At 37.0% G+C, this 24,597-nt stretch overlaps 1 protein-coding gene across 1 annotated transcript in view; it reads left to right on the forward strand.

Annotated features, from left to right (window-relative positions):
- The window catches only part of LOC135208845 (uncharacterized), a 201,065-nt gene that overhangs the window by 167,071 nt on the left and 9,397 nt on the right, over window positions 1-24,597 (forward strand). The window contains exon 3 of the mRNA XM_064241420.1: window positions 23,014-23,121. Coding sequence (XP_064097490.1) covers window positions 23,014-23,121 — 108 coding nt within the window. The remainder of the gene's footprint in view (window positions 1-23,013; window positions 23,122-24,597) is intronic.

Consider the following 24,597-nt stretch of genomic DNA (forward strand, 5'->3'; position numbering starts at 1 on the left):
GCCTCTCGATGGTGGCACGACTATGACATACCTACGGTAACAGTTTCTGGTCAACAATTAGTTTCTAATCTTCATCAACTTTTCCCAAATTTTCTTTCCGTGATTTCCTTACGGCCGCGAAGACGAAACCGGAGGTCATTAGTATACTACGGGAGAATAAGAGCAGAGATAATGCAACAAAGGGTTTTAAAAAATACCGTGAAGAGTTTTAGGAGTTGTCATAACTTAGTTCCGAAACGCGGCCAGTCCAGCAGACTCTTGCTTCGAGCATGCGCCCTTTCCTCGTAACTTCGTCACTTAATAAAAGTACTTCCTTTGGGTTTACATATACATAATATATATATATATACATATATATACATACATATAAAATGTATTTACATATATGAGTGTATGTAGAAAACGTATGTATTCGTGTATACGTGAAGTCATTCAGTCACTCACACCACACAATTTGTGCATTTGTGTATATATGTGTGTGTGTAATAACAAAGGCCTACCCCAATTACAAAGATTGTACTATCAAAATTTACATCCATCCACGTGCTCTCATGTTCGATATATCGTTGTAACGCAGACATATCACAAATACAAAATACATCTTTCACGGAACTGGAAAAGAACCTTGTTTACTTTTCACCTCGTGGGGGAAAGAAACATCTCTCCTCTCTCTCTCTCTCTCTCTCTCTCTCTCTCTTTTCCTGGATCATTCTACTCCGGAGAGCGGATCTTGCCGTAGGTCGGGGCACTTATGCCGAAGCTTATGTAGATTAAAGTCCCTTTGTCTACCCACGTAGATTAGTGATCTTGACGTTTCTTGACTTTCATTGAGCTTGCCCTAAGGATTTGTTCTTAAATGAGCGTGAAAACCGAGCCTACGGGATGTTAAAGAAGTTGGACAGCTCAGATAGAAGAACCACAGAGCAAGTCTATCTAGGATGAGGCTGCTAGACCCAAACCCACCCGGTACCCAGGGAGAAACCTTCCACAGCGGTCTAACTGGTTCTACCAATTACACTCTGCCGACACAGAGCTGTTCTCACCTCACACAGCATCTCTGTTCGCTTTTTCATTTAATTTCTCGATGTGGTTCGGATACCACAATAAGCTGTAGGTCTCGTTGCTAAGTAACCAATCGGTTCCCAGCCACGTAAAAATATCTAATCCTTCGGGCCAGCCCTAGGAGAGCTGTTAATCAGCTCAGTGGTCTGGTAAAAATAAAGATATACTTTATTCGGATTCATTTTCTGATTAATTTTATCAAAACGCGTTTTATCACAATTCATTTGCTGATTAACTTTTATCACAATCAACTTTTATCACAACTAACAATATTAATGTTATCACAATTTAAAAGCTGATTGACTTTTATCACAATCAACATTCATCACAATTTAATAGTTGATTGACTTTTGTCGCATCTATATACATTATATAGTTTCTCGTTGGACGAGTGGATTTCGCGCTCGGCTACCAATCCGGTGGTCCGAAGTTCGATTCTCGGCTTGGCCAACGCGGAACCAGAGCAATTTATTTCTGGTGATAGAAATTCATTTCTCGATATAATGTGGTTCGGATCCCACAATAAGCTGTAGGTCCAATTGCTAGGTAACCGATCGGTTCCTAGTCACGTAAAAATATCTAATCCTTCGAGCCATGTTAATCAGCTCAGTGGTCTGGTAAAAATAAAGATATACTTGACTTATATAAATATATAAATAAAGGCAAATACCGCAGAGTGGTTCTAAGCCTTCCGACTTCCTGTCCTTCACTTAGCAGACTCTGCTAAGTAAAGGACAGGAGGTCGAAAGGCCTAGCACCAATCCGCTGTCTGTCTCACTTTCCTTCGTGGCATTTGCCTTTATTTATATATACATCACGCTCCGTATTTTCGTGATTCAGTTATACATATACATATGCATATATATATATATATATATATATATATATATATATATATAGTATGTATGTATATGTATATGTATATATATATATATATACATATATATATTATATATATATACATACATGTATGTATGTATGTATGTATATATATATATATATAATATATATATATATATAGATTAATACTTATTTAAATACTATATTTAATGCTTATTTACTGATGATATATTATACTAATATATATATATATATATATATATACATATACATATACAGTAAATAAGTATTAAATATAGAGAAAAAATGTCTCAAACTAAAATATTATAACCGAGAATAATTCCTTTAAAAAACTGAAAGACCTGGAAATGTAGGCCACTTCCTCACCAACCCAGTAAATTATATCAGCCAACCGGATAATTATTATAACTCCATTATAAGAAAATAATCTGGTTCTTTCCTGCGCGCAAATGATATAGAATGCAATGATGTGGTAAAATATAGTACATAGATTATGTTTAAAATGCTTCAGTTGCAACGGCTAATAAATGTGTATGTATGTACACACACACACATAGTATATATATATATATATATATATATATATATAATATATATATATATATATATATATATATATATTATATATTCCAACAGGGGTTCCAGCAAGACAAACAGCTTACATGATTAGTTTATTAGAGACGGTTTTCGTGCCCCAAACATTGGCACATCATCAGTCTGGAATAAAAATTTATTCTTTTTTAAAAAAACAGTAAAATAAAGTAAAAGAAACAATCCAAAAATATGAATTATTAAAAGAAGCTTATAAGTATTAAAAGACTACCTATCAGTTCAGAGAACAAGAGCAGAATGACTAGAAACGTGAGGACCGACCAAACTACACTTCAGGCCAACGAAAGGGGAGTGGCAGAGACGTAATTGTTTAATTTAGGCGATAGGTGTTTAATGTAAAGTGACTCCAAGTGTTGTTAGAAAGGATGCTTTGGGTTGTTGAGGTAAGGATAGAAAAATGTGTTTTTTTCCATAGGAATCTTGCATTTTGAGGCATGTGTTCGAATACTCGAGAGTTCGGATTCGATATCCTGGATCCCGTCCTATAGCTGAGTCCCATGTGACTATAATAACGGACTTGCAACAATCTCCGTGTTGAGCCAATAAGTACCAAGGCATCTTGGGCATTCATATTATAGATTACATTGGACAACATAAAATCTTGAAGACTTATCCTTGTAATGAAGAGGCTACCTATCTTTTTTGGATTTACAGGGATTAGGGTTAGTCTTAGAAACCTAATTCATTTTCTATAATGTTTTTTATATTTAAGCGTAGTTTATCTGTGTGGATAAAGGGAATTGATGCGTACATATTAAGTTTAGGTACGTTGAAACTAGCAGGGGATGGAGATACGTAATTAGAAACCATTTTATTAATAATATTAATAAAATCCAAAAAAGATAGGTAGCCTCTTCAATTACAAGGATAAGCTTCAAGATTTTATGTTGTCCAATGTAATCTATAAATATGAATGCCCAAGATGCCTTGGTACTTATATTGGCTCAACACGGAGATTGTTGCAAGTCCGTTATTATAGTCACATGGGACTCAGCTATAGGACGGGATCCAGGATATCGAATCCCGAACTCTCGAGTATTCGAACACATGCCTCAAAATGCAAGATTCCTATGGAAAAAACACATTTTTCTATCCTTACCTCAACAACCCAAGCATCCTTTCTAAACAACACTTGAGTCACTTTACATTAAACACCTATCGCCTAATTTAAAAACAATTTAACGGTCTTTCTGGCCAACTCCCCTTTTCGTTGGCCTGAAAGTGGTAGTTTGGTCGGTCCATCAACGTTTCTCTTTTAGTCATTGCTGCTCTTGTTTTCTCTGAACTGAATAGGTAGGTCCTTTTAATACTTATAAGCTTTCGTTTTAATAATTCAATATTTTTGGATTGTTTACCTTTTACTTTATTTTACTGTTTTTTTTAAAAAAGAATAAACATTTTTTTCCAGACTGATGATGTGCCAATGTTTTGGGGCACGGAAACGTCTCTAATAAACTAATCATGTAAGCTGTTGTCTTGCTGGAACCCCTGTTGGAATGTGTAGCTGTCTGCCCGCTGTCATATAATATATATATATATATATATATATATATATATATATATATATATATATATATATATATATATATATATATATATATATTAAAATGTGAATTTTGCATCCACTTCGTAATGAAGCTAATGGAGCAATAACAACAGCGAGAACAATGAAACAGACAAAACATTCAGTAGAGAAAAAAAAAAGTAGGCTAAGCGGAGCTCGGATGTGGCGGCCATTAGCGCAGTATAATCACTAAATTGTTGACCAACTTGACCTGCGGGTAAAAAAAAAAACGTGTTTCCGCATCTTGACCCCGTTTCGATGATTACGTCACGTTCGTTTTCGGGGTGTCTTCCAAGGTCCTTGGGGTTATGTTGTCTGTTGCTCCTGCGATGGGGCATCCCGTGAGGCACGAAAAGATATATATATATATATATATATATATATATACATATATATATATATATATATATATATATATATATATATATGACTGGTAAAAATGTTCTGTAACAACAGAATTCCATCTAATAAAAGGAACCCATAAAAACACCAAAATATAGAGAGAGAAGTACTATATTTCAGAGACTGCTGTCTCCCTCTTCAGGTAGATGAATGAGAAAAGTTTACAGAAAAGGTGGTATTTATACCAAGAGATCCATCCACAGGTAAGCCAATTTAGGTCACCCCCGCTGATAAGCTTCCTTTAATCTTCTTAAGCGTTGGTTGAATGAAAACCTTGTCGATCACATCTGCAACCCATGCTCCTTTAGAGACGTTAATTACCTGCCTCTCCTTTATTAAGGCCGATTCCATCATTTGACTCGTGTACTGGCAGTTGCTGCAATAAATTATACGTGACAAATTCCAGTTTATTCTATGTTTATGTTCATTTATATGGTTGAAAATAGCTGAGTTCTGTTGTCCATACCTAACTGACCGTTTGTGTTGTATTAATCTCTGGGGAAGTGATTTACCTGTAAATCCTATGTAAGATTGGTCACAGTCCTGGCATGGGATTTCATAAAACAGGAGATTTTTGTGAACTGGCCAAATACAGAAGAAGTCATCCACATATCTAAACCAAATAACTTTTTTTGGGCAAAATTCTTGGTAAGAGTTTTGTCTCAAAAAATTCCATGTAAATATTGCTAAGGACAGGAGATAAGGGATTACCCATAGCCATGCCAAACTTTTGTACAAAAAATTCCCCATTAAAACAAAATTTACTATCTTTGATACATAACCTTATGAGACTAATGAGGTTTGCTACACTTAAGGGAATGTCATGACATTCTAATTCCTCCTCCAAATATTCAAGTAAGTCATCTACAGGCACTTTTGTAAATAAAGAGACAACATCAAAACTAACCATATTAAAATCAAAATTCAAATTTAAACTATTCAATTTGTTTATAAAATCTACATTGTTTTTAACATTCGTGTTAGAAATGTTTCCTACCAAAGGAGTAAAAATTTTTACAAGCCATTTAGATAAATTATACGTAACTGAGCCCACTGAACTAATGATTGGTCTGATAGAGTTATTGATTTTATGTCTTGACTAAACCATACATGTAAGGTAGGGAGGCGCATTGCGGTGTAAACTGTTTAATTAAATGGTCAAAGCCCTTCAAAATGGATTTAATTTGTTTATTAAAATGGGAGTTCACTGTCTGTGTAGGGTCAGACTTCAGTTTCGTATAAGTAAATACCCAAGGACTTTTAAAGATGTGGCATGGAAACGAGCTAGAAAAACATTTTATTCAACTAATGACAAACTTGAATTTGGTAAGCATAACATTCTAAAATTACCCTATGATGAAAGGTTTTTAGATCTTCCTAAAATTTTAAATCTTTTTAACATAAATGTTGTTTTCAGTAATATTAATGTCAAGAATTTAATAATAAAATATTCTTCTAAGTTCTTTCAGGCTGCATATATGAAATTCCTTGCAAAAAGTGTGATAAAGTCTATTACGGACAGACCGGTAAATCTCTTTCACAACGTCTCAAACAACATCAATATTCTGTGAGAACTGGGCAAATATCGAATGCATTGTTCGTACTTATGACCTATAACTGGAGTCAAGCAAGAGCCTTAATCCCATGTAATGACACAGTTAGAAGGAATATCATTGAATCTTGTTTCATCAAGTCAAATAATAGAAATGTCCTAAATTTAAGTCTTGGTTTATTTAAACTTGATGCTTTCATTATGAAAAAGATTGTAGATGAATATAAGCAACAAAATTAATACATTCAGTTATTACATGTTTTGGACTGTAAAGGTACTTTGTAATTTCGGTTAGGTTTGTGACCGTGTGATATCCGATAATCCTGGATTATCTCTTTTAATTTTTACCCCTTTTGACAATTAACCATCTGGTATTCTTGATCTTGTTTTGTACCTGAGACCTTTCTCTCCAATTGTGCTTCATTAACTCCTTGACAATGTCTGAGTAAAGACGAAAGCGCTTGGATTTCTGACTATCATTTTTCTGTGGGATTCGCTAATATAATATATATATATATATATATATATATATATATATATATATATATATATATATATATATATATACTATGTAGAATCTACTGGTCACTTTTTACCAGATACAAATGCAACAGTAATAGCCTTAATGGCCTCCTTAGCTCCTTGAATTCTTTGCTCTTATATATATATATATAATATATATATATATATATATATATATATATATATATATATATATATTATATAAAGTAATATAAATTAAGTAGTTTTACAACGACAGCTATTTATGAACAGACAGCAAACGTGTATCGGAAGCTTGCAACACCAACAGCACGTACTTTACCGGGAGCAATACTGAGAGCAGAAACTCATTATATATTGAACGAATTTCGAGTGAATTCGACCTGCAGCAATAAGTTAAGAGTCGCTCCCAGGCCGCTTTTTGAATTAAATTACTGGACAAAAGGAACTTGAAAATTATCGGTACATCTCCAGTCATATGTAAACAAGCATAAAAATACAAATATATATTGGGTGCGGTGGGCGGGGGGGGGGGGGAGGGGGGGGGGGGGTGTAGGGGTGGGATTTGTGTTTGAGTAGGTGCGCATACGTCCACATTTAAATCATCTGAGAAGAAAGCTATATTCTTTATGGACTCAAATATTCACAAGAGCGAATTCGAGTATCTCGCGAACATTCCCTCGGGACTTTACATGTTTTATTTATCCTTCCGCTAGTCTCTTCCCTCTTAAGATTAATTAGAAGAGCCCCACCTGACACGTATTAATTAACGGCGCGGCACCGGAGTCCAACGGCTGGAATTTAATCATTGTCCGCCTCATGAATATCCCTTCAGATGCTGCATAATGACAAGAGAATGTCAAAATACCCTGTTTTAAAACGATCAAAGGATATATGTCAATACCCTGTTTTAAAACGAGCAAAGGATTATCACCCGGTAAAAGGCTTATCACGTCAAAACGGTTGAATACCTCTGTAAAAGTATGTATTTCATATTTTATGCGTTTGGCATGTATGAGTACGTATGCATGTATATATATATATATATATATATATATATATATATATATATATATATATATATATATATATATATGTGTGTGTGTGTGTGTGTGTGTGTGTGTGTGTGTGTGTGTGTGTGTGTGTATTCGAAGTGCAAAAACGTTTCATCTGTACCTTCAACACATTTACTTCCAGTACCTACGGTTTTAATTCTAATTCTGCCAAATAAGAAACTAAAATAAAATAAATAAATAAATAAATAAATAAATAAATAAATAAAAATAAATATCAATTAACTAATTCTAAAAATCAATAATTAAAGGTAAAACTTAACGGATAGAGCTCTCTGTCATTTTGAATGGTAATGATAATATTTGTATTTGCCGATATTTATGTTTGCTGATGGCTTAACGCGAAGTGTCAACCACAGCGCATTAGCGCAATTGTAAACTAATTACAGGCATAAATCCACAAAATAACTCTCAGTATTTGTGAAGCCAATAATTTAGGAACCGCCCGATATCCTATCTAAGCCATCCTACCACAGCAGCAGGTTCCTGTCCCACGGGGTATAGGACCTAAAGCTAAGATATCTCGGCAAATCTCATTCCTATTATCAGTCGCACCTGTTTCTCTCTCTCTCTCTCTCTCTCTCTCTCTCTCTCTCTCTCTCTGTGGGCGTGTTTGGAAATTGAGTCGTGGTATTTCTTTACTTTACTGGAGTCAGCTGTTTGGCCTGATCCTTTATGTGCCTGGCATGTATTCACTAATGCAGGAACAACAACAACAACAACAATAATAATAATAGGGTTAGGTCGTCAATGGACTTAAGTCAAGTTAAGCAACATTGGGGCTGGTCAGTCGTTGGATGGGTGACCGCTCTCCTCGGCGTTGATTCCTTGGGAAAGGATCTTTACCATAATTTCCTCAGTCTACTCGGCTGTAAATGAGTACCTATCCCTGATGGTGTAGGGTCCAGCTATGGGTTAAATAGCAAAACTCAGCAATGATGGAAAGAAATGAAGGAATAAACGACAACGACGTAAATGGAACCTCTGGCAACAGAGGAGCTTCGTCCGGCAACTAGGTATTCAACCCAATTGAAGGGGAAGACGGTCAGGTACTTGGAGGTCGTCATCCAGCAACTGATCACCACAACGACAGTAATCAACAGCCTGAGATTGGAGCTACAATAATAATAATAATAATAATAATAATAATAATAATAATAATAATAATAATAATAATGTTGAATAAAATGGAAGAATTCAGCGAATTATTCCTATATATTATATATTTTTCTTATTACTCGCTTTTCTGGCTCAGCGATAAGCCAGAGCTACACCAGCAGTAATACCAGCTGAATACCAGAGACGACCCGGCCTGACATTAACCTCGCTTATAGAATGATACCAACGCCGACGACCACTCCTGCTTGACCTGGACCTGAGGAACGCCTTTTCATACACCAGTATTCTGATAATACCAGTTTTTGACTGACAAATCCTGTTCTAAATAAAATACACTTCCAGCATTATTCCCAATATGAATATTGGCCGATTATTGCGAAGTATCGCTGAGCCAGAAAAGCGAGTAATAGAAAAAGAAAAAGATTGATATATAAGATTAATTCTCTGAATTCTGCCATTTTATTCAACAGAATTTGTTAAAAGAGGGTCTTCTTTCAAATAATAATAATAATAATAAATAATAATAATAATAATAATAATAATAATAATAATAATAATAATAATAATAATAATAATAATAATAATAATAATAACTGTATCAAAACAGTTATAATATTAGTAATAGCCTCCTAACACCAATCAGCCAAATGGAACAATAGATGAGTTATGGTAACAAATATTAAATGTTCGTACTATGAACATAATAAGCTAGCATACATAAGATTAACGCAAAAATATAGAAATATACATAAATGCGCATATTCATTACCGTCTAGACAACCAACTCCAGACAAGAAAACATTTTGGTATCAAAAATAAAGCAGCGAGTTTCTTTGTTGACGTTTATTCAACACATTTCAATCGCATTCCGGTCTAGTAGAGATTCACATTTGCATCCAGTTTGATATATCACGAATTCTTACTTTACACCAGAAACTAATGAGTTGTTGTTTCAGCGCCTCAGTGGCGTGGTTGTTTTGGTGTTTGCTTCTCACCTCGGTGGTCGCGGGTTCGATTCTCGGCCATTCCATTGAGGAGTGAGAGATGTGTATTTCTGGTGATAGAAGTTCACTCTCGACGTGGTTCGGAAGTCACGTAAAGCCGTTGGTCCCGTTGCTGAATAACCACTGGTTCCATGCAACGTAAAAACACCATATAAACAAACAAAAACAAAATAAACAGTTGTTTACTATAAACCAAAACTGACTGGCAGATAAATTAAGGGAAAATACTATGGCAGAAAACGTATAGGGAAATTATATATACTTTTTTTCCGTTGGTGTACGTTACATGACATCTTCCCCAGTGCATACATACATACATAGTGTGTGCGTGTGTGTGTGTGTGTCTGCGCATACTGTATACAATGCGCAAGTAATAATAACTGTATAAATGAGCTTTTTGTTTGTTTGTATGGTGTTTTTACGTTGCATGGAACCAGTGGTTATTCAGCAATGGGACCAACGGCTTCACTTGACTTCCGAACCACGTCGAGAGTGAACTTCTATCACCAGAAATACACATCTCTAACCCCTCAATGGAATGCCCGAGAATCGAACTCGCGGCCACGAAAAAATTAAATCACCGGTTTCCTCCATGAAAAAAAAAACAAAAAAAACATGAGCGTTCGAACACAACTTGAAAGGTACCTATGTTCTACAGGCTATGGTAGAACCGAAAATAAAAGCAGGAGGCCGAAAACTCGCAATTCCGAGAAGGGGGTGGGGTCCACCCTCGAAATGGTCCATCACCCGTCTCCTGTCTGTCCCATATCACCACCAAAACCCGAAATGGAATAAAGGGTAAAACTGGAAGGAGTAACCACCTTTAAAACCGCCCCACATTCTCTCTCTCTCTCTCTCTCTCTCTCTCTCTCTCTCTCTCTCTCTCCTCCTCCTCCTCCCGGTCAAAGCAAAGCCATGACGAGTCGAAAAACCGGATCCGGACATCCTGATTAATCCGGATTAAACCGGAGAACTCCTCCTTCGGCCAATCGTTTCATCAGCGACAGTCAGGGATGTTCTGTAAGAGGATCCTTCTTCTTCTTCTTCTTCTTCTTCTTCTTCTTCTTCTTCTTCTTCTTTTCATTAGGAGTAATACTGAAGTCCTTCGCTGCGTAGGATGAGATTCCGGATTCAGCTGCATTCGCTCGATCACTTGATCCTAAAGGGCTCTTTCGCTACAAGCAGAGCAGATGATGGCCATATTCCTTGCGTCTTTAATGACTCGAGGTGTGATTCGCCCTTTATGCTCTATTTTGCTGTGAGTCATGCTTCAAAAAGGCACATCGAAGGGACCTATATATATATATATGTGTGTGTGTGTGTTTGTGTGTGTATGTACATTTATATATATATATATACATATATATATATATAATATATTATATATAGATATGCATATATCTATATAAACACAAAACATATATATATAGTACATGTCCGTAAAAAAAAAAAGCGTATCCAGTACTGACTAATTAATACAAACTTAAAAGTTAATTCCTGACGATATTATACCGAGTTATCTTGGTCTAATTTTTATAGTTTTCATTAAAACATCTTTCATTGTTGGGTAATGCCAGGCACAAATTATTTTTGTGAAGTCTTTAACAGTTACCAACTATGATGATATTACTATCGTGTCATGGCAAACTATCGCATGTATGCAGCATTTGTTAACGTATATACTTCTTATTTTTTTTTCATAATAATTTATGAGGATCTTTGTCTAGGACTAATATTTCTTGGGGTGTCATTATCTTTGTGATTTTTAAGAGTCTTTTGGCTGTGTTTTCACGATCCCCAAAAACGGGCTTGTACTAAATACGCCGCCTCAAAGGTGGAAGCATACCGGGTTAATTAAAATCCTTGTGGGTCACTACCTAGGAGAGATCCTTCAAGCAAACACAAAAACGCCCCGTGATTCCCTAGTGAGCTTCCTCTTTCCCAGTTCCGGGAAACGATAAGGATGCTGCCAATACGAGTCTCCCCCGTAAACGGATAATAAAATCCTCGAATTTTCTCGAGATCAGGAGTGTGTGTGCTCTTCAGACAATTCCCCCCCCCCCCCCCCCCCCCCACCTCCACATATCCCGGCCTCTTCCGCCAGATAAAAATACCTTCCTTGGTCATGACAGTCGGTTTTTCATATAGATTTATTTTGCTTTTTTCGGTGTACTTTACCTTATATTCTCTAATTTGACCATCTTCTTTTTGTTTCATAAATTCCGTTTCTTTTTCTCTGTAAAGCCACCGAGCTGCCAGTAGGAGCAAGAGCCCGTTATATATATATATATATATATACACATATATATATATATATATATATATATATATATAAGGTACATTTGCACGAACACTGGCAAGCTTTAAATACCTGCAATCGTTTATAATTACAAGAGTAATGTCGTGTTTGTATGTACACATGCCCGGGTGCAGGTATACTCATATCTACAACAACCCGACACCAGAACTGAATCTCTCTTAATTTGTTTATTTGTTCAGCGCAAACAAACCTCGCATGTGTTGAGGTCCCGTCACGTTATAGGCTGCATAAACATCGAGTCAAAGACTTTAACGGTTTGTTTACAACTGAATGACGTGTTTACAGTCTCCGTTTTAAGACGTCCTGAAAGAAGACGGAGCATGACACAGGCATTTAAATTCTCCCAGCGAATGGAATACGTCACTATTGATTAATATTTGTTGTTATAAAAGTGACCGTACAGTCCACTTTGGATTAATGAAGATTGCGATAAAAAGGACACATATTTCCACGTAACTGCACGTACCAAGAACAGATTTCATGTCAGTGCTTTGCTAAGAAAATGAGGTTTCACGTCATAATAATAATAATAATAATAATAATAATAATAATAATAATAATAATAATAATAATAATAATAATAATAATAATAATAATAATATGGAGGCAGGATGTAACCCGGAACCCAACACTATAAATACCACCCAGTCGAATTGGGGGACTGTGATAGAAAAATAATAATAATAATAATAAATTTTATTTCAGCTCGAGGCCATATACTACATGGAATATACAAAGTAGAGACAATAACATACGTACAAACAATCTAGATACATGAGACAACATGAATCGGCAACATGCCATACGTAGAAATCATCGGTTTCATTAATGCTCTCCACTTACGCAGCTCATGACAGATCGAACTTCGCTCTCCGCTATTTCGAGCCTCTTTTCATTATCTCTCAAAACCTCTAATTGATCTTGACAAGAAATGCGTCCATTACCGTCCCTTTTCGGTTTAGTGATTTTTTTTTAATCAAGTCCTTCGTTTTACCCGCTTTACCTGTCTTCTTTTCAAATACAGCAGTTTACTTATGCTTTTCCTCTTCCAACAAACAATTAAACAATTCTCTCTTTAATACTTCCGATCTCATCAAAATCTATCCAGTTTACTTGTTAAAATTTATTCATTTCAGTAATGAAAAGATTTTTTCCTTTAAAAGCCACATTTGAGAATAATCACGACGGCAACGATGATAAGGGGAATAAGGTGTTGTATGCTTTTATGGCTTGGACAGCATCAGTTCACAAGGGAACCTCTAGTCATTCGGCGCTGGAAAGGAAAACTGGAGACTAGATAGGTTTGAAAGGTGTAGCAGGAGGAAAACCTCAAAGCAGTTGCACTACGAAATCATTGTTAGGATAGGGTGGATAGCAAGATGGAAGAAAGATAATATGAATGGAGCACAGTAAAAAGAATGAAAGGGGCTGCAGCTAGGGGCCGAAGGGACGCTGCAAAGAACCGTTAGTAACGCCTACAACCAACGCCATCTTGAATTGAGATTCAAGATGGCGTTGCTACAACGCACCCCGTGAGGTACACTGACGGCACTATCACCGTAACGGGGTGACGTTGATGATGGTGCTGATAAATGGTACAGGAGCCCGTGAAGCCCAGATCGACCGATGGCTGCAATCTAATGGAAATAGTATTAAAAAACAGAGAAGTGAGCAAATAAAGTCAGACGGCCACACTTCAGAACGAAAAAGCACCGTCCTTTTTCTGAGAGAAGTAAACAAACCGCTGTTTATTGCCTCTTCAAAGCAAAATCATTCTAAGACCTATAACTCATTTTCAGACACAAATACCGACTTTGGTCATTTCTTATAGTTATATATATCATGATATATCAAACTTAAATCCTCCATGTCCAAAAACGGGCAACGTCTTCCACTCTGAAAGAAATGAGGGGGTATTGTGACCCACTGCTTGACCCATGCCCCATGACCCATGACCCATGACCCATGTCCCTAAGCCTCAGTGCAAATCATTGGAATAAATTTCATTTTAATTATTTTCAAGATCACGATTCGCCGATGAATTTCTAATGTAAAATCCGTACAAATTTCGGTAGTCACTTCCAGCGAATCAGATATCCATTTTTTTTTTCCCCTGGATTCCAGGATTTTATTCCATTTGAATTCCTCCCCGTCGCTTTCCAAGAAATCGTCTTCCTTAGTCATCGGTGAAATCTTGGGACTTGCTTGCAGGGAATTTTTCCTTCCTATTTCCTTGGTCTGTTGGCCATTAATCATTAAGTGAATTCCTCTTCCTTATTTCTTAGGAACTTTATTTCTTTTATTGTTGATTCAATTTTCGTATTTCATAAATACAATCATATATATATATATATATATATATATATATATATATATATATATATATATATATATATATATATATATATATGATATATATATATATATCCAAATGTCCTGTAATATCCAATTCGCGTCTACCTCGGAATGAATATATTTTCATATATGTTAACCGAAGGAGGTATTTTTAGTTGATAATTAATTTCGTCCCTCTCGTTGATTCGAACCAGCGGACAGAGGAGAAATCAGGACTTCAGTGATGTTATCGACTCGGCCAACAAGTGAGGTAGAGCGAATTGGATATTCAAGGATATTTGTAGCTTAATCCATAAATATGAATAACGGTGATGTGATAAACTATATATATATATATATATATATATATATATATATATATATATATATATTATATATACGTACATATATATATAATATATATATATATATATATATATATATATATAATCGATAAATTTCAATACCTTTATGTTTGGTGAATCCCACCACATATACACAAAATCTTCATATACACATTACAAATGATTCAAATGAATCTCCGAATTCTACCATTTATGAATTACCGATTCCGATAATCGAATTCCAACGTCCTAATTTCAGCCTGTCACAAACTCGTCGAAACCCAAGAGGAAAATGTATCACGAATATATCCCGAAGGAGAAATACACGAAGAGGCTTAACCCAAGAGGAAAATGTATCAGGAATGTATCCCGAAGGAGGAATAGTACACGAAGAGGCCGTCATAAATCCGAGCGTATGAGCCCTGAGTGGGGTAGGGGGGGGGGGGGGGGGGGGGGGGGGGGGGGGGGGGGGGGGTGGGGGGGGGGGGGGGGGGGGGGGGGGGGGGGGGGGGGGTGACGGCCCTCATTCCAACAGGTGAATCTTAATCTTCACAGGTCATCCATTCATCTTCCTCATTACTCAAGGCAACTCGTAAACTCACTTGCCTCGGGAGGCAGGGCGGAACGAGAAATTTATCGAGCCGAAAATCTCCTCCTTTTTTTCCCTCCCCCCCCCTCTCTCTCTCTCCTCGAAAATCTCTCTCTCTTGTTTTGAAAAGTGGTTGAGGTAGTCTCTCTCTCTCCTCTCTCTCTCTCTCTCTGTTTTGAAGGTAGTCGGTTTTTGAAGGGTTGAGCTCTCTCTCTCTCTCTCTCTCTCTCTCTCTCTCTGTTTTGGAAGCAGTGGTTGAGGTAATCTCTCTCTCTTTCTCTCTCTCTCTCTCTCTGTTTTGGAAGCAGTGGTTGAGGTATCTCTCTCTCTCTCTCTCTCTCTCTCTCTCTCTCTGTGTTTTTTGGAAAAAGTGGTTGAGACAGTCTCTCTCTCTCTCTCTCTCTCTCTCTCTCTCTCTCTCTCTCTCTCTGTTTTTGAAAAAGTGGTTGATGCACTCTCTCTCTCTCTCTCTCTCTCTCTCTCTCTCTCTCTCTCGTTTTTGAAACAGTGGTTGATGCTCTCTCTCTCTCTCTCTCTCTCTCTGTTTTTTTGAAACAGTGGTTGATGCACTCTCTCTCTCTCTCTCTCTCTCTCAGACTGATCGGGGTATCAAAGAAGCTGATTTCGCCCACTGAAACAAAGTGAAGGACAACGTACGAACAGAAACTACATTTAAATCTTAAATGCTTAAATAAATGAACCCATAACCAGCGTAACACAGAAGCTTTCTACAACATTCGCAGCATTTCGCATCTGTACGAAATCATTAAAGCAGAGACATGAAATAAAAAGAAATAATAAACCAGTTTGAGTCCGACAGTAAAATCACTCTAGTCTTCCATTTTCGTGACATTTCCATGCAAAAAAAAAATAATCATAAATAAATAAATAAATATTAATAATATATTAAAGTCTATTTTAATGCATCTCATTATCAAGACACCATCGATCGGACCTCCGGCGGTAAAGCCTATGTATATTTACCTATACATCCATACGATACGACAATGTAAACAAAGATATTCTATTCGTACCGTATCATTTCATGTCTCGAGGATGAAGTAATATCGCTGACCGTTTTATGGAAAACTCTACTTTATTTTACAGTCAACGCCGAACCGTTTTTCGTTCGTCTAGATTTTTATGTTCGGATATCTGTTTTATTTTTTTCCAACAGGGTCAGGGTTAACGGCTTTCCTACGTTTTATCTCCCTTGGTAACATCCCCTACTATTTTTAGTTCAATAACAACCGGTCTTAAATCCAGCAGAAGGATTTGACAACAGATATCGCCTTGACGAGAGAGAGAGAGAGAGAGAGAGAGAGAGAGAGAGAGAGAGAGAGAGAGAGAGAGAGAGGTTGACTTTGGTGATAAGACACACAACCAAAATTTATTTTTTCCTTACTTCGCAATGAATGCCAGTTGTTTATAGATCTCTTTTTCTCTTTCTGACAAACATAGCAAGACGCTAATACAGGAACGATACCAGAATGGGCCTCAACGGATGCGTTGAGAAATTTCTGAAGAATTATTCCTTATCCATTCTTCATTTGTACCATTTGCCGAGTATATATGCATGTGTATATGTATATATATATATATATATAGGATATATATATATATATATATATACATTATACATGTGTATAAATATATATATATATATATATATATATATATATATATATATACATATATATATATATATCATATATATATATATATATATATATATATATATATATTTTTATACATTATAAATGTGTATAAATATATATATATATATATATATATATATATATATATATATATATATATATATATATATATATATATATGCACTGGATCACGCGCTCTACAGCAAATAAAATAGTAAAGATTTTCCAGCTGTGCGAAGGTAAAAAACCTGGTATATACAAAACGTTAAGCTGAACTTTCCCTTGGCACTTAACATGCAGCGGCTTCACCGCTTCCTGCTTTTCAGAATTCTTGGATAAAGTTAAAAGTAGTCGATAACTACGTTAGTGCTGATTTTTATCGCGAGAGGAAGTCTCGACGCCAGGACCTACCGCGGTATATATACGCTTGACTGAAAAATAAATAAATAAATAAACAAAAAAATTCCTGGTTTTCCTTCAAGGAAGAAGGAGGAAGGAGATCCCGGATGGAAGAGGGAAGGATGTGAGGAGGAGGAGGGTTGGAGAAAAAAAAAAAAAGGGGGGGGCGTCGGGGGGGGCGTGTCTCCTTTCTGGCGAACGGTTCCTCTTTTTTTTTTTTTTTTTTTTTTTTTTTTTTTTGCTGGCGTTTCTTCTCCACTTCTCCCGGGTGGAGTCCTTCCGGCAAGGCGCGGCAAAGGCGCCTTGGTCGAAGACAAAAGCGTCCCCGGGCTGGCTTAACAGCTTTTGCAGGCAGCACTTAACGGATCGCGTTGCTTCCCGCGGAATAACCAATCGCCCCGGCGCATTTAATGAAGGTTATTGGGGTCGGAATTTGGTCCTTCAGATTCGTGGTGGCCGTTGGTAAATCGTTATCAAGGAAACTTAAGGCCGCCACCAACGTTCAGTTATGCCTGCACGGCCGGCCTGTGCGGGCAAAACTGAACCAATTTCCGTTCAGTTTTGCCTGCAAAGACGGTCAGTTATGCCTGCACAGTCGACCTGTGCGGCCAAAACTGAACCCACTAACGTTCGGTTATACCAGCGCAGTTATGCCCTTGCGGGCAAAACTAAACGTAAGTTGGTTCAGTTTTTTCCGCAGAGGCCGACTGTGCAGGCATAACAGCGCAGATATAACTCAACGTCAGTGGCGGCCTTCAACGAGTGGAACCTTAAGGCCAGTGACCTCACGCATAATAATTACACCAATAATTGAATGAGGACATTCCTCCCATCCGACTAGACAAAATACCATTAGGCAGTTTCTCTTTATTGTTCTTGGTTAAAAAATGAACGCGGAATTATGAGAGAAATGAAACTAAAGGAACGTGCGTGAGCTCCCTCACAAAAGAATATTAAACCTACAGTTAGCGTGTAAATTTTATTTATCACTGATCACGCAATGAAGAACGTAACACAACTACTCCGCAGCGTTAACCTATTTCTAATTGACCCAGGCCACTTTTCATATAAGCAAATCACCCATTATATCATCGATGAGCTGAATGACCGAGGCATTTTATTTTCGAAGCGCCGAGAGAAAGAGCCGAAGCCTAAAATTACGGTACCGTCCTCTCAGTGACGAACATTGAATAATTGCAGAGTTTAAAAGGACATGGAACGCGAACCCCTTTTATGGCTTGAGAAATGGCGTTACCATAAATAGGTACCCTGGTCGTATGTCTCGTGAATCATACCAAATAGTGTTTGTATGGTGCTTTTACGTTGCATGGAACCAGTGGTTATTCAGCAACCGGACCAACGGCTTTACGTGACTTCCGAACCACGTCGAGAGTGAACTTCTATCACCAGAAATACACATCTCTCACTCCTCAATGGAATGGCCGAGAATCTAACCCGCGACCACCGAAGTAGGACGCTAATACCATACCAACCACGCCGCTGAGGCGCTATACCAAATAGTGAGAACTGAATTGAACATAGAATTTAGGCCATGGGCCAAGCACTGGGACCTATAAGGTCATTTAGTGTTGAAATTGACAGTAGAAGGGTTGAAAGGTGAACAGGAGGAAAACCTTCCAGTTGCCCCGTGAATCAATTGTCAGGAGAGGGTGGAAAGTAAGATGGAAGAAAGAGAATATGATAAGAGGTACAGTAAAAGAAACGAAAAGGGGTTGCAGCTATAGGGGCCGCAGGATTCAAGTACTGTGCCGTGGGTGTCCAATTGTGCGCACGAAATATTTCGTCTGTTGCTTTCCCTATATGCGTGCTTGTGTCTACGTGGGGGTCAACATTGCTTATATTTTTTCTTTAATATTTTGGCGGGGGGAGGGGGCATTTGATTGCTTTGACTTGTGATCTCAAGCATGGATTAGTTTCAGGACGTAAGTAGAGCAGAGATGAATATTTCAAAACTCGCTAGAAAATAACTACGGACGGGAGATTTAACAGAAGAAATTAAATACATGCACTGAATGTCAAGTTACAAAGTAAACGTGGTAATTCGATGTTCAAAATAACGTTTTAAAATGAAATTGAAAGATGGTGAGAGGAAAGCAAAAGTGCATATATCCTCAAAATTCCAAAACATTTCGGGCAGTTGCTCTTTGAGGTCGAGGTCACAGGATGGAATGTGCTGTGAGCTTCATTTTGAAAATGAGCCTATTTCAATGCCTTAATCCCCCACTATAAAATCCCCGTGTATTGGAATGAGAGGCACGAAGCTCTGTGGAGTTTAATTGACGAAAAGCCCTTAATAAGCTTATCATGAGAATGTTTATTTCTTCAATTTATTATTCCCCTAAACTCCACGTTTTGCAACCAGTCCATTTATTTTAAGCTGAATTTCACGACTGGTTTTAATTTAAAAGACGTTCCGAACTGGGGCTGGCACAGTGCCATCCTGTCGACTTTATTAAAGCAATGTGGAAAAAATGAGTGGCAAAATTGTGTCCTCCAGTGCAACTAATATCCTTTGAGGATGAAAATATATCGCTTTTTATTTATTAAGGACAATGAGGTCATACGACTTTCAGCGCAGTGGAGTAACAATTTCGAAAGTCGGTTTTTCGTGAACGGGAAACGATAATGCTTTGATGTGGCGAATGTCTCTCTCTCTCTCTCTCTCTCTCTCTCTCTCTCTCTCTCTCTCTCTGCAAAAATATGCAAATGCACAATTTTACGTAAGCAACATCTCATTCATTATCGAGGTAATGGCATAAGCATTTACCTTTTAGTGGTGTGTGTGTGTGTGTGTGTGTGTGTGTGTTTTTTTTTTTTTTTTTTTTTTTGCGGGGGGGAGTGTAGTAACTGGTATCGTCGATAAATGAGACTTTCATTTACTCGGCAGGGAAAAATCTCCGATTGGACTTTTAAGTGTATTTGCCATGTGTAGGAATCCTAATGGACTTGCAAGAGGATTTCGGGGATATTTTTAAATACAGATCCTTAACCTGGCCCGGGATTATATCCTCCACACAATCTAAAAATTAGTCTTTTACATGAGATTCGCAATGGACCATCCGGAATATTCTGGATAATTTATAAGCAAATAATTTATATGAACAAAAAGCAAGCAGCTATTCCAGCTGAGACAACTAAAGTGTCATAGACAGAACTTTAAAAAATAAATAAACAAAATAAAAAAAAATTCTGGATTTTCAACTTGATCATCAAAAGATGTACTGCAAATTTTCCAAGTAAATTTCGAAAAGGTTTGCCAAGATAAACTTCAGAAAACTCACACAGGATTTTCAGTTCGACCAGGAAATAGATCTGAAGGGAGATCAGGAAATACTAGCTCTTTGTTTCATCTGTGGATCTCATAGTTATATGACAACGGCAAGATTGGGTCTGTTTCAGCTCTAGTTTAATATACAGTGAACGTATGATTTGAAATACATTTTTATCCTTCGTGGCTCACCAGTGGTATAGCATTAAACTTACTATCGCCAACCTTAGTCTGAATACTTAGGTTGGAAAAAAAAAAGTTAAATATATCTTAGCTTAACCAGGCCTCTGAGCTGATTAACAGCTTATTTACGTGGCTAGGAATCAATTGGTTACTTAGCAACGGGACTTACAGCTTATTGTGGGATCCGAACCACATTATATCGAGTCATGAATTTCTAATCATCAGAAATAAATTCCTCTGGTTCCGCATTGACGGCAGCGGGGAGTGAACTCAGGCTACCAGATTGATAGGAGAGTCCGCAACCCACTCGTCCAATGAGGAACTGATTAATGATGTGGGAAATTTTTCCTCCTCTCTTTCCCACTTTCTTACCATATGTTCCAATAAACATCCAGCATTAATATTGTCATTTCATGTATATTTTCATTACTGCTTATTACTTTTATTCTAACCTGATATGCTCATTAACAGCAGATTTCCCGATTCTCATCTGATGTTCTTAGAAACACTCAATGTGCTTCTATCTTCTGAATTATGAAGTAGTTAATGCTATCATTAAGTGCCAAAATCCTTATCTTTATCTGGTGACTCGATATAAACTACTTATTTTCAGGTGATGTTCCATTAATAATAATCAATATGCTTAACCTCATTTCATGTTCTCATTAATAGCCATTAATTATTTTTCAATAACAAGATGTATGCTCTTCATCATTCCATGTTCTCGACAGCAGATATAGGATATGCTTACTTTTATCCAACTCGTCATTCTATGTCCTCCTCCACAGCAAATATATATGCTTTTCTTATCTAATGTTCTCATGAACAGCTGATATGTTAATTTTCCTCTCAAAGTCATTAACCTCCAATATGTTTCTTGTCATCAATCTCATCCATTATTTCCATGACAGCCAACAGGATCATTCTCATCTGCTATCTCATTAACATCAAATGTGATCTTTCTCAGCCAGTGATCTCATAACAGACGATACACTTACTCTCATCAACAGTCGATATTCTCATTAACAGGCAAAGCAGTTAGTAGGTTTATTCTCATCTGACGTTTCATTTGCATCAACAGTAGGTTTATTCTCATCTGACGTTTCATTTACATCAACAGCAGGTTTATTCTCATCTGACGTTTCATTTACATCAACAGTAGGTTTTTCTCATCTGACGTTTCATTTACATCAACAGTAGGTTTATTCTCATCTGACGTTTCATTTACATCAACAGGAGGTATTTATTCATCATTGACGTTTCATTTACATCAACAGTAGGTTTATTCTCATCTGACGTTTCATTTACATCAACAGTAGGTTTATTCTCATCTGACGTTTCATTTACATCAACAGTAGGTTTATTCTCATCTGACGTTTCATTTACATCAACAGTAGGTTTATTCTCATCTGACGTTTCATTTACATCAACAGGAGGTTTATTCTCATCTGACGTTTCATTTACATCAACAGGTGGTTTATTCTCATCTGACGTTTCATTTACTCATCAGGAGGTTTATTCTCATCTGACGTTTCATTTACATCAACAGTAGGTTTATTCTCATCTGACGTTTCATTTACATCAACAGAAGGTTTATTCTCATCTGACGTTTCATTTACATCAACAGCAGGTTTATTCTCATCTGACGTTTCATTTACATCAACAGTAGGTTTATTCTCATCTGACGTTTCATTTACATCAACAGAAGGTTTATTCTCATCTGACGTTTCATTTACATCAACAGGAGGTTTATTCTCATCTGACGTTTCATTTACATCAACAGGAGGTTTATTCTCATCTGACGTTTCATTTACATCAACAGGAGGTTTATTCTCATCTGACGTTTCATTTACATCAACAGTAGGTTTATTCTCATCTGACGTTTCATTTACATCAACAGTAGGTTTATTCTCATCTGACGTTTCATTTACATCAACAGTAGGTTTATTCTCATCTGACGTTTCATTTACATCAACAGTAGGTTTATTCTCATCTGACGTTTCATTTACATCAAATGTGTTCATTCTCAGCCAGTGATCTCATGAACAGAAGATATAAACTTACTCCCATTAACAGCCGTTCACTGTCATCTTTCGCTCTGACGAAAGCCGAGAGACACTTCGCCTCATGCGATTCTGTTCTTTCAGAAACAGAGCAACAGAAGCTGCACTCGATGGGGTTCCCTCTTAGCGGCTGCCTCAATTACCTCTCCCGGCACTTCATTGACAATGAATCCAAGAATGACTGGGTACAGAGTAAGTGTCAAGAAGACAATATCTTACGCCGACCTGGCGTTTTGATGAGTAAGTGTGTATGCCGCAATTACTATATCTGTAGTCTCCTGTAGTTTTGCTGGGGTGTAGAGTAAGTGTGTTGTCTGTCCTGAAGGGAAATGTTTTTTTTTTTTTTCTTTTCTTTTTTTACATTTCTCCTTTTCCCATTGCCAATGATTATAGTCTGTAATGAAAAGCACCAAATTTACATAAGTTTTCTTATGTTGCACATTGTAACTTCCATTAAAGACACGGCGTGCCTTTTCCAAATTTTCTTGTTTTGAAAGTGAATGATTCGCAATAAATTAAAAGCTTTTTCTTTAATCTTAACAGCCACGATTGTAAAGCATGAACTTGCATTGAAGACAACACATTCATTTTCATCTCTCTCTTGTGTTGATATGTAACCTAGACACATTTACATTGTCTTTTCTTATGATTGTTTGCACGTACATTTTCTTATGGTTTTACAGAATTGGAGTGTCAGAGTAATTTCCAGTGAATAAGATCACTTTTCGGTATGTCAATAAGCGTATCCCAAATGGAAATAAGACATCATTGAGTTCCATGTATAAAGAAGTGTACGTAGTGCTATTACGACTAGGCAAACTTTCAGTTTTTTTTCAGGTCTCTTTTGACACGGGACAATAAGAATTTTACAGTAGTCCTGTATCAGCAAGTGTGATGGATCATGAGCACAATGTTTTTTTTAAGCTTCTCTGCCAGGACATGTAATGCCCATACGACCCTGAAGCAGACGTCTGATCAGCTTATAGTCTTGTGTGAATACCCAATGAGCACCACAACCACTTTTAAGTTTTACATTAAGGGTACCTAACAAGGTATCCCATAAGAATAATGACCAGCTTAGCTTACGGTGAAGAAACCACAAGAATATCCATGAGTACAATGATAAGCTACCTTTTTATAATGACCAGCTTAGCCTACGGTGAAGAAACCACAGGAATATCCATGAGTACAATGATAAGCTACCTTTTTATCATGACCAGCTTAGCCTACGGTGAAGAAACCACGTGAATATCCATGAACAAGCGCAACACCACATTAATCATATACGCGTTTTGTACGGGTAAGGGACGCTGCGAACAACCTTTGGTAATGACTCCGGTGCACCACGATTACCCTCCTACGGGATCAGTGTCCTAATATGCAAAACTGACGTTACGAAATCATGTCGTTAAACCCATAACACCGAGTGATCAGAACACTGAGGTCGGCAATTTGTTACGACCCCGAGACACAAATGGGTGACACGATTTTATCCCGATGGATGTTTATAAAGTCATGTATTATATATGCGCAATGTTCAATTTATATTTTGGTGATGATCGCCATAGCAACAAAGGAACAGCGTTTAGCTTGCCTTTGCGTTAGCAATCACTATGATAGTTTAGTTCATATGAAATGGTCAGAAAGATAAACGGGCTTTATCTCTCT

The sequence above is a fragment of the Macrobrachium nipponense genome, chromosome 35, assembly GCF_015104395.2.
Source record: "Macrobrachium nipponense isolate FS-2020 chromosome 35, ASM1510439v2, whole genome shotgun sequence".
Classification (NCBI taxonomy): domain Eukaryota; kingdom Metazoa; phylum Arthropoda; class Malacostraca; order Decapoda; family Palaemonidae; genus Macrobrachium; species Macrobrachium nipponense.